At 37.3% G+C, this 16,536-nt stretch overlaps 1 protein-coding gene across 1 annotated transcript; it reads right to left on the bottom strand.

Moving 5' to 3' along the window:
* Positions 1-7,512: 7,512 nt before the first annotated feature.
* Positions 7,513-16,204, bottom strand: LOC113509356 (plasma kallikrein-like). The gene is made up of 8 exons (XM_052899487.1): positions 16,129-16,204; positions 15,039-15,161; positions 14,325-14,433; positions 12,905-13,041; positions 12,422-12,499; positions 11,515-11,597; positions 11,087-11,212; positions 7,513-8,746 (listed from the first exon to the last, which is right to left on the bottom strand). The coding sequence occupies exons 1-8, from the start codon at positions 16,172-16,174 to the stop codon at positions 8,600-8,602; spliced, it is 849 nt and encodes a 282-aa protein (XP_052755447.1). The 5' UTR covers positions 16,175-16,204; the 3' UTR covers positions 7,513-8,599.
* Positions 16,205-16,536: the final 332 nt, after the last annotated feature.

The raw sequence follows: 16,536 nt of genomic DNA, 5'->3' as shown, positions 1-16,536 counted from the left end.
TTCGTGGTCGCGACTTAAACTAACCTAAGATTCCTCTCAAGAATTTAATCCGTCCAAATTGAAACGATCACAAGATATTTAAACTAACAAATGGATGAGTGATTCTTTAATCTGTCGGATTATACCACTACTGAACGATACGTGTCCTATGAGTTCTGATAAGAGATACATGATCGATTTATAACAAACACAGATATCTTCATTCTTGATATATTTTTTTAAGATTAGACATTATTGTGATGGGTTAAAGTCTATTTTGCAGATAACAATGTATTTGGGTAACGTCGTCGTAAATTGGAAATCTTGTAAACATTTCCAAAGACGTGTGCACCTCTCGTACAAAAGGTGACATGTCAAAATTAATATACTTATTGTATGTTAAATTAATATAATACTTGTATACACATTGGGGAGCAGACATTGGGCCATTTTTTATCTATTTAAAGTAAATTTTACGTTTATAAAAATAGAAAGATTGTAGACTGAAAGACGATGTAGTGACAAAAATCGAAAAAGGAATGTTACATTGGTTTGGTCATTTGGAGAGGATGGATGAAAGAAGAATTACGAAAGAGATTTATCGAGCAAGAACGAATGGAGATGTCGGTAGGGGCCGCCTTAGACGGACGTATATCGACCAAATAGGCGACGTGCTGAAGTAGGGCCAAGTTAAAAGTACCCGTAACCGGCGAGCGTGTATGAAAAGATTGATGAATGTGGAAGAAGCGAAAGAGGTTTGTTTGTATCGAAGCATTTGGCGTTCCATTGTTTCTGCCTACTCTAATGGGAGACAGGCGTGACAGATATGTATGAATGTATGTAAAGATTGTAGAAATGATAATTGCTTATCGCATCTAGTGAGAGAGATTTCTCTCGAATGATCTGTCTTTATAAGCAACAAGCCACTTAAACCTGAACTTCAAATATGTATTTTTTTCTTTACTTATTTGTTTGTTTTTTTTTTTCTTAAATATAGTTCAGTTTGATTTATGAACTTTAATACCATTTAAGTTTAGCAGTCGTTAAGAGTCCACTGCTGGATATAGGCCTCGCCCATAAGAGGAAGTGTTACCAGTAGTTGTCATGTTTAGCAGACGGTTTAGCAAGTGCACTTAGGCTTTGGTGATGTTTTAAGAGGTACGCTGCTACCCATCTAGATACCATTAAATTTCATTAGTCGCCTTTTACGACACCCACGGAACAGAAAACGGTGGCTCATTCTATGCCGGGACCACACGGCATTTACATTACATTACATTTACAGCAGTAAGTAGCGATTATTTTTTAAATCATACAATATTTAGTAAGTAATATTAAATATTTAATAAGTAATATTAATACATTTAATTAATAAATTTTAAAATTTATATGGCGTTCATAGGCTACGGCAACAGCCTGGAAACAACTTGTAAAAAAAATTAAAAATTGGATATTTGGAAACTATAATATTTTTTTTTTATTTTTATCCTTTTTTACACAGACAGAGGTTCATCCGCAACCCTTTACAGGGTTGCAGGTACGGGCCTCGAGCGATGGCTCTTTGCCCGGGCGGCCTGCGTAGGCTGCCGCCTACGCGTCAATAATTTGAGCCCGTGGGGCTGAGCCGACACTATTGTAAATAATGCCGGCTAGTGGAATAATTAGTGGGAATGAAAATGAAAAATAAATGGAAATAAAAATTTTATTTACTAATTTAATATACTTCATGCAATAATAAAAAAAAAATATTAAAAAAAAAGTATCACAATGTATAATAATATAAATAAAATGGAATTTTCAATTGTTTGCAACAAATCATCATCATCATTGCATCATCGCCATTATATCAGCCGTTATCTGTCCACTGTTACCCACCCACATAGGCCTCCCCCATAGATTGCCATAAGGAACGGTCCTGATCCACCTACATCCATCGACTCCCTGCAATGCATTTTTTAATGGATGATAATGGAATGGTAACCCCGCCTGCGCTATCGGTATACACTGGCGGGGCACCAGTGAGGGATGATAGGTAAGGATGAAGCAGGTCAGTTAGCCCATCGTGACGAATCTAATAATAAATCAGTCACGATGGTTTCCAGGGGGAACCACGGGGAGGTCGATCTGACAGGGTATATTGCTAGCAATGGAGCTACTAATCCTCATTACTAACAATCCCTTCTCCCCCCTGCAATGCATTTGAGGTGGTCACTCCATCTAGATTCCAACTATGGTTTCCAATCATTTCAAAAATTCTTTTGTACTTTACGTACGTACGACTAAAATTTTTTTTATACAACTTAGAATGGCAAACAAGCTGACGGTCCACCTGATGCAAAGTGGTAACCGTCGTCTATAGACATGTGCAGTACCATGGACATAACAGAGTATACTGTTTCGCCCATGATACCCCCCATGCGTTGCCATTCCTGAGGACTCAGATGTTATTCCTCTGTACCGTGTAAATTCACGCCATATCCCACCCTTCAAACCGAAACACAGCCATGCAAACACAACTGCTTCACGGTTGAAACACGAATGGGACAGAGGTACCCAAGCATTCGACTTTTGTACAAAGTCTCCCTCTGGTACTTTTTTTTTTTTTTTTTTTTTTTTATACAACTTAGAATGGCAAACAAGCTGACGGCCCACCTGATGGAAAGTGGTAACCGTCGCCTATAGACATGAGCAGTACCATGGACATAACAGAGTTTAATGTTTCGCCCATGATACCCCCCATGCGCTGCCATTCCTGAGGACTCAGGTGTTATTCCTCTGTACCCAGTAAATTCACGCCAAACTTACAGTACTTCGGTAAGGACTTCGACTAAGATCTCTTTTTTTTTTAATTTATGACCGGGAGCAGTATGTTTTGAACTGCGTGTGTGCCGCAGCCGGTTTATTAATTGCTCTGCTCGCTCCCCAACACAAAACAACGCAACGCCCCACCTACATTTGACGCGCTGTGAGAACACGCCGGTACCGATAGCGTACAAGGTGAATTGATAAAATAAATAAATTAAATTAACAGGTATATAAGGGGTGAGGGGGAAAGAGATTGTTAGCAATGGAGTTTGATAGCCCCATTGCTAGCTATATACTCTATCAGGTCGACCTCCACGCTGTTCCCCCTGGAAACCATCGTGAACAATTCTTGTTGAATTCGTCACGAGGGGCTAACTGACCTACTTCATCCTCACCTATTCATCCTTCACTGGTGACCCCGCCGGTGTATACCGATAGGCGGGGTTACTATTTCATTATCGCCCATAAAAAAAAAAAACCAGTTATATGTATATAAATTTTCATTTTTTTTTTACAGAATAATCTTATTAATATTTTGACCATCGTGTATACATTGTGATTATTTCTTGTAATTGTTTATATTTACAATAAGTTTACTATTGTAATCTTTTGGAGGAAACAACAAAGAGTATCTAGAGTACAATAAAGAGTAAATGACAAAACTGCATGGATTTGAATTTTGTATTAATGTGAATTGTATTGTAAATGTAATTATTGTATTTTTTCTTAAATCAATATTATTTTCTATAGTAATTATTATAATTATAGACTGACGTATCATAAGTATCTGTAACAGATGTATATGAATAAAGATGATTGATTGATTGATTGATCTATCTATCTATCTATACATTTTTAATTGTCACAAACTACGCAATAGATACGCCTTTAATCGTGACATAATTAATATAGTCTAGTTATTATGATTATTTTAAAACGAATAAAGTTGACGAATCTCGATCAATGTGTAATCGCAAGGAATAAGATTTTATTTTACAAAAAAAAAACCACATAAATTCACGTCATTTACGATTGTGTTTCATAAAAATACCGACTTCAAATGTAGTAAAATGAGTTATTTTGATTCCAGCACTAAACTACTGGGTCGATTTTGATAAAATTTCTATGGGACCAATATGCAAGTATATGGGTTTAAGATAAAAAATAATTTTCCATATCGGTTTATAGTTGACGTAGTTATATAGTAACATGACATAATAAAAATAGAACCGAAATGAAAACCTCCTTTTTTGAAGTCGGTTGAAGATTAATACGTAGAGGGAGACTGTACAAAAGTCGATTGCTTGGGTACCTCTGTCCTATTCGTGTTTTAACCGTGAAGCAGTTGTGTTTGCATGGCTGTGTTTCGGTTTGAAGGGTGGGATATGGCGTGAATTTACAGGGTACAGAGGAATAACACCTGAGTCCTCAGGGATGGCAACGCATAGGGGTATCATGGGCGAAACAGTATATTCTGTTATGTCCATGGCACTGCTCATGTCTATAGGCGACGGTTACCACTTTCCATCAGGTGGGCCGTCAGCTTGTTTGCCATTCTAGCTTGTATAAATAAAAAAAAGCTTGTTTACTATTCTAAGTTGTAGATAATTTTATATGAAAGTTACCAAAACTGTCCAATAGAGGCGCAGTTGTGTTTTTAATACATTCTATCTAGTGTACGCGAGTTACATAGCGAGCCACCATCGAGACCGCTGACACGCATCGCATCTAAAACTCGGATAAATGTATCTAGCTAATTGCTGACGCTGCAGCATGAGGCAGGCTAACGTAACGACTTAAAAGATCACTCCAAGTTCATACTTCGAACTGGGCAGTCAGTTTAGTTACAGTATAGGAATAGATATAGGAATTGCTCTCCTGGTTCACACTTCGAACAGGGCAGTGATTTTAATAAAAAAATTATACTGTAACTTCGAATTAAATTAATTTAGAGACGATGGGCCCGTGGGGCCCAGATGCAAAGAATTTTTATCGGACGATCGCAGCGCGCCTCATCGAGGTTACTGGTGACCCAAGAGCTGGTAGCTACTTTGCCCAAAAGATAAGTTTGGCAATCCAAAGAGGTAATGCTGCCAGTATCTTGGGTACGCTGCCTCGGTGTGGTGCGTTGGGAGATTACATTTAATTGTTATTAGTATTTAAGGAATTTTGTAAAAAAAAAAAAGAATTATATTTGTATTTGAATTAATTTTAATAAAATTTAGTTTTTTTTTAGTCGTCCTCCTTATAATTCGCGACACTTTGCTATCGCTCCCGCAAACTGAAGGCCGCTACAAACAAGCAACAAACTCATGTAAATGAATGAACGTCTGATTTACCGGCGATTGTCTCCGCGGCCGGGCGTTGTTTTTTTTATACTTCTTATGTCGCAGAGTTAATTACCGGCGAGCCATAATGTCTGCTTTGCGTATTTTAAATTACCAGTAATATTACTTACTGTTTTAATCTTCTTCTTCAAGACCTCAGATGCTGTTAGCCTAGACTGTTTTCTTGCAATGCAATCATTGCTTTTATATATGTACATTATTTATCAACAGACAAACCTTTCCTCTTTATAATATTAATATAGGCACATTTTGGGGGGGAAGGGATTGTTAGTAATGGAGACTGAGAATCCCACTGCTAGCAATATACCCAACCAGGTCGACCTCCTCGTGGTTCCCCCTGGAAACTATCATGGTTAATTCCTGATCAATTCATCATGATGGGCTGACTGGCCTGTTTTCATTATCATCTATCACCCTTCACTGGTGCTCCGCCAGCGTATCCCGTTAGCGCAGGCGGGGTTACCATACCATTTTCACCCATCAAAAAAAAAAAATATAGGCACATGTTTTTATATCGTTCATTCATCGACATACATCGAGTGGGACACATTGAAACATCAGAGTGGGTGCTGTCAACAATACTCTTGGAGTATATTTATCGGCGGTTATCGCCTCGGAGGCATCTTAACGTAATTAGCAGTTAACACCTGTATCGGTAGGGCTGTGCAACAAAACGATTGAATGTTGTACCGACAATGTTTTGCATATTAAAGACGCGTCGTGCCCTCACGGTACAGCCCTAGCTTTATACACTGAGTCACTTCTGTAATTTCGTTTCTACTATAAAAATTGTAAAAAAAAAGTATAGATTCAAATTCAAATTTAGAATCATTTTTATTCAAATAGACTTATTCACAAGCACTTTTAAATTGTCATTTTTTTTTCTATTCCACTGCTGAGTTCGGAATTTTGTTATCTGCTGAGAAGAAATCGCAAGAAACTCAACAATTACTCTTTTAAATCTCAATTAACAATATTTGTATTTATTTAAATATGTTAAGTCTAAAATGATTGCAATATAAGTGAATTAATTCATAAACTTGTTTAAATTACAAGTTGCGTATTAAAAAATTATAAAGACGTTTGAAAAATGTGGGTGAAAATGTACCGGTTGATAGTATACTTTTCGAATGACAGCATTTTCGTTAATAACTAGGAACATACCCATATAGCAGAGAGATGTAGGTTTGAATCCCATTAGTCCAAATATCACAAAATATGTTCTCTACTTCTTTCTTATTATCCACGTATTATGCTGATATTCCACTGAGATATAAATTATTTTATTGCTTCTCGTGTACATAGAAGGTACAGAGATACCCAAGCACACAACTTTTGTACAAAGTCTCCCTCTGGTATAATTTGACTTACCAGAGACTTTGTACAAAAGTCGATTGCTTGGGTACCTCTGTCCCATTCGTGTTTCTACCGTGAACCAGTTGTGTTTGCATGGCTGTGTTTCGGTTTGAAGGGTGGCATATGGCGTGAATTTACAGGGTACAGAGGAATAACACCTGAGTCCTCAGGAATGGCAACGCATGGGAGTATCATGGGCGAAACAGTATACTCTGTTATGTGCATGGTACTGCTCATGTGTATAGGCGACGGTTACCACTATCCATCAGGTGGGCCGTCAGATTGTTTGCCATTCTAAGTTGTATATAAAAAAAAAGTTCAATTTGAATTAATAAATTATTCAGGTCGAATCAACTGACAGTAAGCGGAATAGCTTCGAATACAGAGTCTTCACATGCGAACCGTCTGCAGCCGGAGGGGATCATTTCACGTTCTTCGACATTCAGCTCTTTATTGCGACTTGTCGATCGTATTTAAGATTGTTTCAACAAAATCAATAACAATATCGAGAACAAGTATATTTTGCTACACAAAATAAAAATGACACGTCATTTATACACACACACACACATACACGTGTGTTCACATGCACACATCCATTAATAAACAACGAGATGTTAATAGTTAATTTACAGTGTATGACTTGCACTGAAAAAATTAAAATTTAAACATTATTGTATATATGCAGGAACTTTCTTATATGTTGCTTTTTACCTGCTATTTTTTTTTTTGTTGGATGAAAATGGATTGGTAACTCTGCCTGCGCTAACGGGATACGCTGGCGGAGCACCAGTGAAGGGTGATAGATGAGAATGAAAACAGGCCAGTTAGCCCAACATGATGAATTCATCAGGAATTAACCATGACAGTTTCCGGGGGGAACCGCGTGGAGGTCGACCCTTTCCCCCCATTTTTACCTGCTATTTCGTGCACGTAGATTTCGGAAATAAAAAATATATTACTTCTATATTAGCCTAGAAAGATGAAACATACACCAGGTTTTAGGCTTAACTTTCACAATTATGACTGTGATAAATACATCCAATTTTGTGCAGAGGTTTTGTTACAATTTTAATATATTTGTAAAATACATACACTTTATTAACCGGTCGCGCTTATGTAAATTTAAATTAACATAATAAAAAAGAATGAGTTTACTTTTTGTATGTTTATTTGTAATGGATAATCACATAAAATTACATTATATAGATAAAGTGTGCACATATAATGCCTCGAGAAAAACGGGTCAACTTTTTCATACAACTTTGCCACATAATTAGTTATGTGGCAAACTATTCCTTTATAACTTCTATATTTATTTTGTTTTTTTTTTTTAAATGTGTAAATAATAATTTTATTTATTAAATAATACGTCAAGATATATTTTATGCGTATGCGTATAGAGAATGCTGATAAAAACATGAGTAAGCTAATTTGACAATTAGACAAGAAGTTGACCCGTTTTTGTGACTCGATGCGCTATCTATATAATCTAAGCTCTACTTAACAGATTAAAAAAAAAACACTTGTAAAAAGCTATGTAATTATTAGTGAGTAACATAAAGATAGATAGATAGATAGATAAACACTTTATTTGAGCCATTTAACACACGTAAATTAATGAATAAAATGATACAATTTGATTATTTACATTTTTCAAATATAAAACAACATATAAAACATAAAATTAATATTGGAGATATGTTTTCACCAAGTGTGTCGCAGTGACCCAAAAATAAACTATATAATATTTCCAAAAATATTAGAGATCCCTACGAAAATTACAATAATTTATGTCGAAGTATTAAAAAATGTTAAAAGTAAGCAAAATACTGCGGTACCAGTGTACAGCCTTACATTGTTGTTACCTTCTATTGGTCCAAGTAAAATAGTATTTTTTCTTTCTATCTACCTATACGTGAAATGCTGGGGTTAGTAAATTAAGCCATTAGTAAATAATTAAATTCTCAATCAGAAACTGAAATGAAATATTTTTAGGTACCTTCGTAACCTGCCCATCTCACTCACTATAAGGGCAGCTTTGTTTTAAAAAAGTCAAGGAAATTGTATCATTATACAAACAAGAATATAACTCATTTAATGGTAAACGGTCATTGTAGCGTATGGACGGCTTTCTTTCTAAAATCATCATAGACTGATTCTATGGAGGTAGTCGATTGGATCCAGGGCAAATAAGTAAAGATGTCGATGAAGCGAGAAGGCACCGCGCACCCCGGCCCTTGTATACCAAAGGCGATCTAGAAAAAAATATTAAAAAAACATTTTTTTACTTAGAATTACAATAATCTCTACAGGAAACAAAAGATTCTGATGGGTCGACGTGCAACGACTTAGCTTTTTTTTTTTTTTTTATACTACTTAGAATGGCAAACAAGCTGGCGGCCCACCTGATGGAAAGTGGTAACCGTCGCCTATAGACATGAGCAGTACCATGGACATAACAGAGTATACTGTTTCGCCCATGATACCCCCCATATGCGAATATAAGATACTTAGAATTAATTAACTACACAGAACATGTTTAAATATTAAAAAGAATCATCAAAACTGGTTCACAATTAACAAAGATTGCGAAACATACATACAAAAACAATACATTGCAGAACCTTCTTTTTTTTATACCACTGAGGTGGCAAACAAGCATACGGCCCACCTAATGATAAGCGGTTACTGTAGCCTATGAATACCTGTAATTTCCGAGGTATTACGCGCGGGTTGCCGACCCTAAAGAAATATCTTTACCTCTTTTTTTGAAGAACCCCAACTTTTTGACGTTGTTTAAATGTGACAAGTATTTGAAAAAAAGGTCCATCTGATAAAAATGGCGGCTGTGGCCTATAAGTCTGAACCTAAACAGCATTCTGCACATCACATACAGAATTTACCAGAGGGAGACTTTGTACAAAAGTCGATTGCTTGGGTACCTCTGTCCCATTCGTGTTTCTACCGTGAAGCAATTGTGTTTGCATGGCTGTGTTTCGGTTTGAAGGATGGGATATGGCGTGATTTTACAGGGTACAGAGGAATAACACCTGAGTCCTCAGGAATGGCAACGCATGGGGGGTATCATGGGCGAAACAATATACTCTGTTATGTCCATGGTACTGCTCATGTCTATAGGCGACGGTTACCACTTTCCATCAGGTGGGCCGTCAACTTGTTTGCCCTTCTAAGTTGTATAAAAAAAATTTAGCGAGGGATTGTCTTACACTGTATTTGCCTACACGGAGTCGCCACTCAAGATCCATTTATTTTTCTCATAGAATGTCGATTCTTCGAGCTATGTGACCAGCTCATTGCCACTTTAGCTTACTTTGGTATACAATAAATTAATTGTCCTTCAAACCACATCGTACTTTGTGGCATAATATGGCCTAGTATAGTATTATATTATCTGTGATATGGCTACGTTCACCAGTGGACAATAATCACTACATAGTATAAAATAAAGTCGCTGTCGCTGTCTGTCCGTCCCTATGTATGCTTATATCTTTAAAACCACGCAAAGGATTTTGATGCGGTTTTTTTAATAGATAGAGTGATTCAAGAGGAAGGTTTATATGTATAATACACGCATAATAATATAGAGAAACACTGATAAATTTAGAGGTTTCTAATGTGATGTCGTAAATAAACACATTTTTGTGCTTACATTGCAAACGCTGGCTGAACCCCACGAGATAAATCAAAATAATGTACTACAGTATTGTACGCCTTAAAAAGGTCAACAAAAAAGTCCGCGATGTTATATGTCTATCTCTTAAGGATAACCCACAATAATTATTTTTATCCTTTACATTTTACGGGGAAAAATGGCTTATTTACGAAGTGATTTTAAGCAATACAGCATTAATGTTTATTAATTTTATATATATATATATATATATATATATATATATATATATATATATATATATATATATATGTATTTTTTATATATTATGTAGGTATATTTATTATCAGCATTGCACCCGTGCGAAGCCGGGGCGGGTCGCTAGTAATGTATATAATATTAATGATCCTAGTCTATGGGGGAGGCCTAAGTTCAGCAGTAAACAGATAATGGCTGAAATGATAATGATGATATATTAAACCAGTGTTTCCCAACCTTTTTTGCCCCATGCCACACTTGAACATTTCTAAAATTTTTATGCCTCCATATATAATTTTTCCCGACAAAGTTTACTTGACCACTCTAATCGCCCAGTTGATATTTTGGTAACGTCAAACGAAATTTTACCTAATAAATATTTATAGCATTTTTTTTTAATTTTTTTTTTTTGTTAAATTTGGCACCGATATCTACTCGTAGCATTAAATGGCCCGGAGGAAGAGGGTCAAAATCACTTCAAGTCCATTTTTTAATTGCCCCTCTTAACTATCAAATTGCCCCTTTGTGGGGTAAACATCACTTATCACCAGGTAAGTTTATAACGATAGAAAAATAAATATTATTTTTCTCTCTTAAAATTGAGAATTGGTACACGGGCAAGTTATACCCTAACTTAGCGAAGAGAATACTTTATGTTAGTAGTTCACGTGGACAAAGCCACGGGATATAGCTAGTATGATCTTACCAACATCCAGGTACCAGTAGTATTGGAAACCATCACCATTCCATTATCCCACGCACAGTTCTCCCGGTAGTTAACAGCAAAGCCACACTGGAAATGTGTGGGGATATACTTCGTACTAGACAGCAGCTGTCAATCAAAAAACCAAACACCATAAAATGCCCTGTCATATCATAACCTCGCTGTCTCAGTCCCGGCATAGAATAGACCACTCCTTTCTTTCCTGTGGGTGTCGTAAGAACCGACTAAGGGAGGACAAGGGATGGGCAGCAACGTCCTTCTTAAAACATCTGGAAAGCCTAATTGCGGTTGCCAATCCGTCTGCCAAGCGTGGTAATAACTGGCAAAACCCCTCAAGAGGGAGGCTTTTTCTCAGTTAAGAGCTGATATAATAATTATGATGATGATAAAATTAACCGACTGACACTTACTCCGGACCTCTGGTAGAATTCGGTGCACATCTCTTGACTTATGTATTGCAATTTATATATAACTTTTTCCAAAAGCTGCCTCTCTGAAAGTCCACATTATCATATGACTATGGTGTAACTTTTATTGATAGTTCATATAAATTACCATATTCTCTCTAATGAGAACTGCAAAGAGGGCTACTATAATATTTTCTCAAACATGCTTGGAAATGTGAGCATTATTTTGACAATCTTCTAAGAGATAAATCAAAATTGCCGTACTGGTCAGATACATGCGGGCAGCGGCCGGCAAAAGTTGTATGAAAATCCATATCTGTCGTGTTTTGCGGCCAGATAAATTACTATGTAAACTCATATCTGTTCTGTAATTTAAAAATGGAATGATTTTTTACTTCGAAACGACTACCAAGGAGGTAACTAATAAAAGGTTTTATTTAAATTTCGAACTGGCTTACAAATAGAAAGCTGTTTATTGAAAAAAAAAACAAATGAACATTATGGCGCGTGAAAAATTATTATTGTTCGTTATTCGTCATTGAACTTAAAAAGTAAAATTGTGTTTTTGATTTCCGCGCATTGTTCGAGAAAAGTACTATACAAGCCTTGGCCACAAACAGGCATTGATGGACTTACGTATGTGTGCCTCGGCTACGCTTCGGCCCACATTTGCACGTTCGTCCATCAATGCCTCAGTTGCTGGCCGCTGCAGTAATGTACTATTATCTACTGCGAATGCCAATCTGCCTGCCAAGCGTGGCAACTACTGGGCAAACTCCCCTTATAGGGAACTAACTGTTTACCAGTGAACAGTTAATGGCAGTTAATAAAAATATTAAATAATATTAGTTTGCCATCACTATGCATAAAATAACGTGACACACGATTACGTTGCTACGAAATATCTCACCATCAGTGTATCCCACAGCATACAGATCAGTGGAGGTGTTGAACGAATATCCAGGCCAACAAATAGGTTTGAACGGAACTGCGAAATAAGAAATTTAGAAAAAAAAATTAGGACAATTATTTATAATTCCATTGCAAAAAAATGTGTTGCATTAACAAAAACTAAACTACTGAATCGAATTTAATAAAATTTTTATATCTGTAAATATATTTTTACCGCCAGCGTATCCCGTTAGCACAGGCGGGGCGCCTGCGCTAACGGGATACGCTGGCAGAGCACCTGTGAAGGGTGATAGATGAGAATGAAAACAGGCCAGTTAGACCATTATGATGAATTCATCACGAATTAACCATGATAGTTTCCAGGGGGAACCGCGAGAAGGTCGACCTGATTGGGTTAACAATCCCTTTCCTCCCAACAAAAACAAGCTGTCAGCTTATTTACCTTTTTGAATTGTAAAATAAAACTGATAAAAAAAATTACTTTCATCGGCAGCTAGTTCGACGAGGGCAATAGTGTGAAAAGTGGCGTAGTCATACTCGAAATGAGTGATATAGTCTTTAAGACGACTGTACCAAGGCTTTCCAGCTGTAGGTACGAACATCGCTTGACTGTCGTCCCTGGAAAAATATTTTGCATTTTTTTTTTATACAACTTAGAATAGCAAACAAGCTGACGGGCCACCTGATGGAAAGTGGTAACCGTCGCCTATAGACATGAGCAGTACCATGGACATAATACTGTTTCGCCCATGATACCCCCATGCGTTGCCATTCCTGAGGACTCAGGTGTTATTCCTCTGTACCCTGTAAATTCACGCCATATCCCACCCTTCAAACTGAAACACAGCCATGCAAATACAACTGCTTCACAGTTGAAACACGAATGAGACAGAGGTACCCAAGCAATCGACTTTTGTACAAAGTCTCCCACTGGTCTGGTTTGGTCTGATAGTCAATTTAGTTTAATTTTTTTTATAGATGGTTGTTTCTTTATAGATTTTTTTTATAGTTTCTATTCATCTACATGATAAAATTAGAAGTTAATGAATTAAAACAAAAAATACTATTGCATAATAATGATTTGTATTTTCATGGTTATGGAGGAACATGACCTTCTGATACAGGTGATAACATTTACTAGAAGGTCACAACAACGATCTTTGTATTGTACCAATTTTGTTATGGATATATTTTTCATTTTTTTAAAAAAAAAATTGAATAGTTTGTCGCAGTCCTGGAGAACGTGTCTCCAAGGATCTCAGAAATTACTACATGAATTAATGAAAGAAGAAACAGTTAGCTCTGTTTCGGTGTGTTGGACAACTCAGAAGAGAGCAGCAGTGAAGAGGAGAGTCCTTCACAGTCATCGATAACTACACGAGATACAGCTACTCAGCTCCGACCACACCATTGTCTCTTACCATCGCTATTTCCAGCCCCACTCCCTCCCGCACTGACGTCTTCACAGGCTTTGCGAGCTGCAGCCCCCAATGAGAAGCGAGATTTTTTAAATGGGTGATAATGGAATGGCAAACCCGCCCGCTTTATCGGTATACGCTGGCAGGGCACCAGTGAGAGATGATAGATGAGATTGAAAAAAGCAGATCAGTTAACTCATCAGGTCGACCTCCTCGTGGTCCACCTGGAAATCATCGAGCTGAATGTCAGGTGCATTCATCATTCATCAGTTGGTTAACTGACCTACCTTTTCATTTTCACTTATCATCCTTCACTGGTGCCCAGCTAGCGTATACTCTTAGCGCAGGCGGGGTTACCATTCCATTATCATCCATTAAAAAAAACTATATCGTACTAGTATGGCATGAGGTTCAGCGCTCATTATAATCTCATGACGTTACTAAAAAGGTGCATATATCCGATATTAAGGAATCACAACCTACCTGAATACATGTTTGGGTATCCGAGAGACATCGTCCGCATTAGCTATAGCGTATTTGTCCTTTACCAATACTATACCCGTGACGGCTATCTTCAACGAGTCGCCTTCGTCTGTAACATTTAAAGTAACTCGTAACTTATTGTGTTAATACATTATCGTACAATAACCATAACTTGATACTTTATCACCATCATAATATCAGCCGTTAATTGTGCACAACTGAACACAGGACTCCCCCTTGTGGAGTTTTTGCTTATACATCTCAATGAAAATATAGGAAAATTAATTATTAACCTGAGTTATTGAATTATTAACAGCGCGCGCGTGTGTATGTGTGTATGCGTGCGTGAATGCGTGCGTGCGTGCGTGCGTGCGTGCGTGCGTGCGTGCGTGCGTGCGTGCGTGCCTGTGTGTACAAGACATTCGCCATGTGGTCCCGACATAGAATAGGCTACCCCTTCCTTTCCCATGGATATCATACGAGGCATCCCTAAACATCACCACAAGTCCAAAAGTCTAACTGTGGTTGCCAAACTGCCAAGCGTGGCAGCTATTAGCAAAACCAGCCTCAATAATAAGGGCGAGGCTATGTTCAGCAGTGGACAGTTAATAGCTAATATCATGATGATGATGACAGACTCATTCAATAGATCTTTATGAAAATATAAACAAACAATTTATTACCCTAATATAATGTGGACTATAATTAACTTACGTAAGTGCACTCTCAGTACACCGAGCCACGGGAAAGTTCCTGTCTCTCCAAGGTTTCCTTCCTGGAGCAATCTGTTTGCGGCCATCTCACAGGATTGTAGACAGTACAACATTGGAAGTAAATCTAGAAATAATTAGATTATCATTTTATGTTATTAATGATTATCAATTAATATGAACTGAAGTGTTCCATCCCCATAGTCCATATACAGTATACTCTGTTATGTGCATGGTACTGCTCGTGTCTATAGGCGACAGTTACCACTTTCCATCAGGTGGGCCGTCAGCTTGTTTGCCATTCTAAGTCGTATAAAAAAAAGTCTGTACTTCACCACCCTTCAAACCGAAACAGATTCATGTAAGCACAGACTGGCCTCATAAAAATGGCCACACAGCAGTCTATTACGGAAAATCCACGACTATTCTGTCAATAGTGTACGTATGAAGAGAGAAAACCGATGCTTCATAGCACCTAAACATCTACCCATGTTTAGGTAATTAGGTAAACAAAGGTATCCAAACAGACGATTTTTCAACAAAATCTCTTTTTGGTTGAAGCATTAAAATCAGTAGACAACACATGGCTTTATTTTTCCTCTAATAAATAATGCACCATCTACTTCTCTGTTCACGCAATGGTGGACTGGTAGAGAACACCGTCCGGTGTTAAATCCGCTAAGTACATTAAAATATAAATAAATTAATATTTACTTTTTCGTAGGAGAGATTTAGCCTCACTCTGCGCCTTCTACCGCTTGTACAACGGATTGTGCTCAGAGGAATTGTTCATTGCTCGCCATCGACAGGGAGTTCACCCTCATATCCTACAGCCTAAATAGTCGCGTACAACGCTACTTCAAAAAAGATTTCTCCCACGAACACTCAAATTATGGAATGAGCTCCCTGTCGAGGTTTTCCCAAGAGACTACAGCATGGGGTTCTTTTAAAGGAGGTAAAAAGGTTTCTTCAGGGTCGGCAACGCGCGCGTAATACTCCTGGTGTTGCAGGCGTTCATAAGCTAAAGTAACTACTTACCATCAGGTGAGCCGTATGCTTGATTGCCACCTCAGTGGTATAAAAAAAATACTTACAAAGGTAAAAAACCACAATCCATAAAAAATGTTCCGGCCTACACATATTAAAGGCACGCCTACGAATCCGAACTACGGTTATATCAACAATTGAGATGAATCTATCCGAAGCGTATAATTGCTACTGATTAATGACCCATAAACTGAGGGCCTACCATGAAATGTTTTCCTAAATTTCGGAACCGAACGAAACACAAGTTTGATGTTAAAATTACATAATACTTACAGTTTAAAAACATTAAAAATTTTAAAATATTATTCCTTTGGACTTTTATGGTAGGATTTGTGACGAACGAAATGTTAATCTCTATTTACTGGGCCGTATTAGGTATGAATGAAAACACGAAATTGAGTCCGAAACTTCGGAATTTCATTTCATGGTAGACCCTCTGGTCACGGTGTTTGAGC

This window comes from Galleria mellonella, unplaced genomic scaffold (assembly GCF_026898425.1).
Source record: "Galleria mellonella isolate WM207_F2 unplaced genomic scaffold, CSIRO_AGI_GalMel_v1 utg571, whole genome shotgun sequence".
Lineage (NCBI taxonomy): Eukaryota > Metazoa > Arthropoda > Insecta > Lepidoptera > Pyralidae > Galleria > Galleria mellonella.
Note: the sequence above shows the minus strand (reverse complement) of the source record. Positions and strands in the feature narration are given on the sequence as shown.

Excerpts from the sequence above, each read along its gene's own strand:
- LOC113509356 (XM_052899487.1), bottom strand. The coding sequence starts at position 16,174 with ATGTGTAGGCCGGAACATTTTTTATGGATTGTGGTTTTTTACCTTT. Across the intron at positions 13,042-14,324 it reads ATACCCAAACATGTATTCAG|GGACGACAGTCAAGCGATGT; the intron begins GTAGGTTGTGAT and ends ATATTTTTCCAG. Across the intron at positions 12,500-12,904 it reads CGAACTAGCTGCCGATGAAA|TTCCGTTCAAACCTATTTGT; the intron begins GTAATTTTTTTT and ends CTTATTTCGCAG.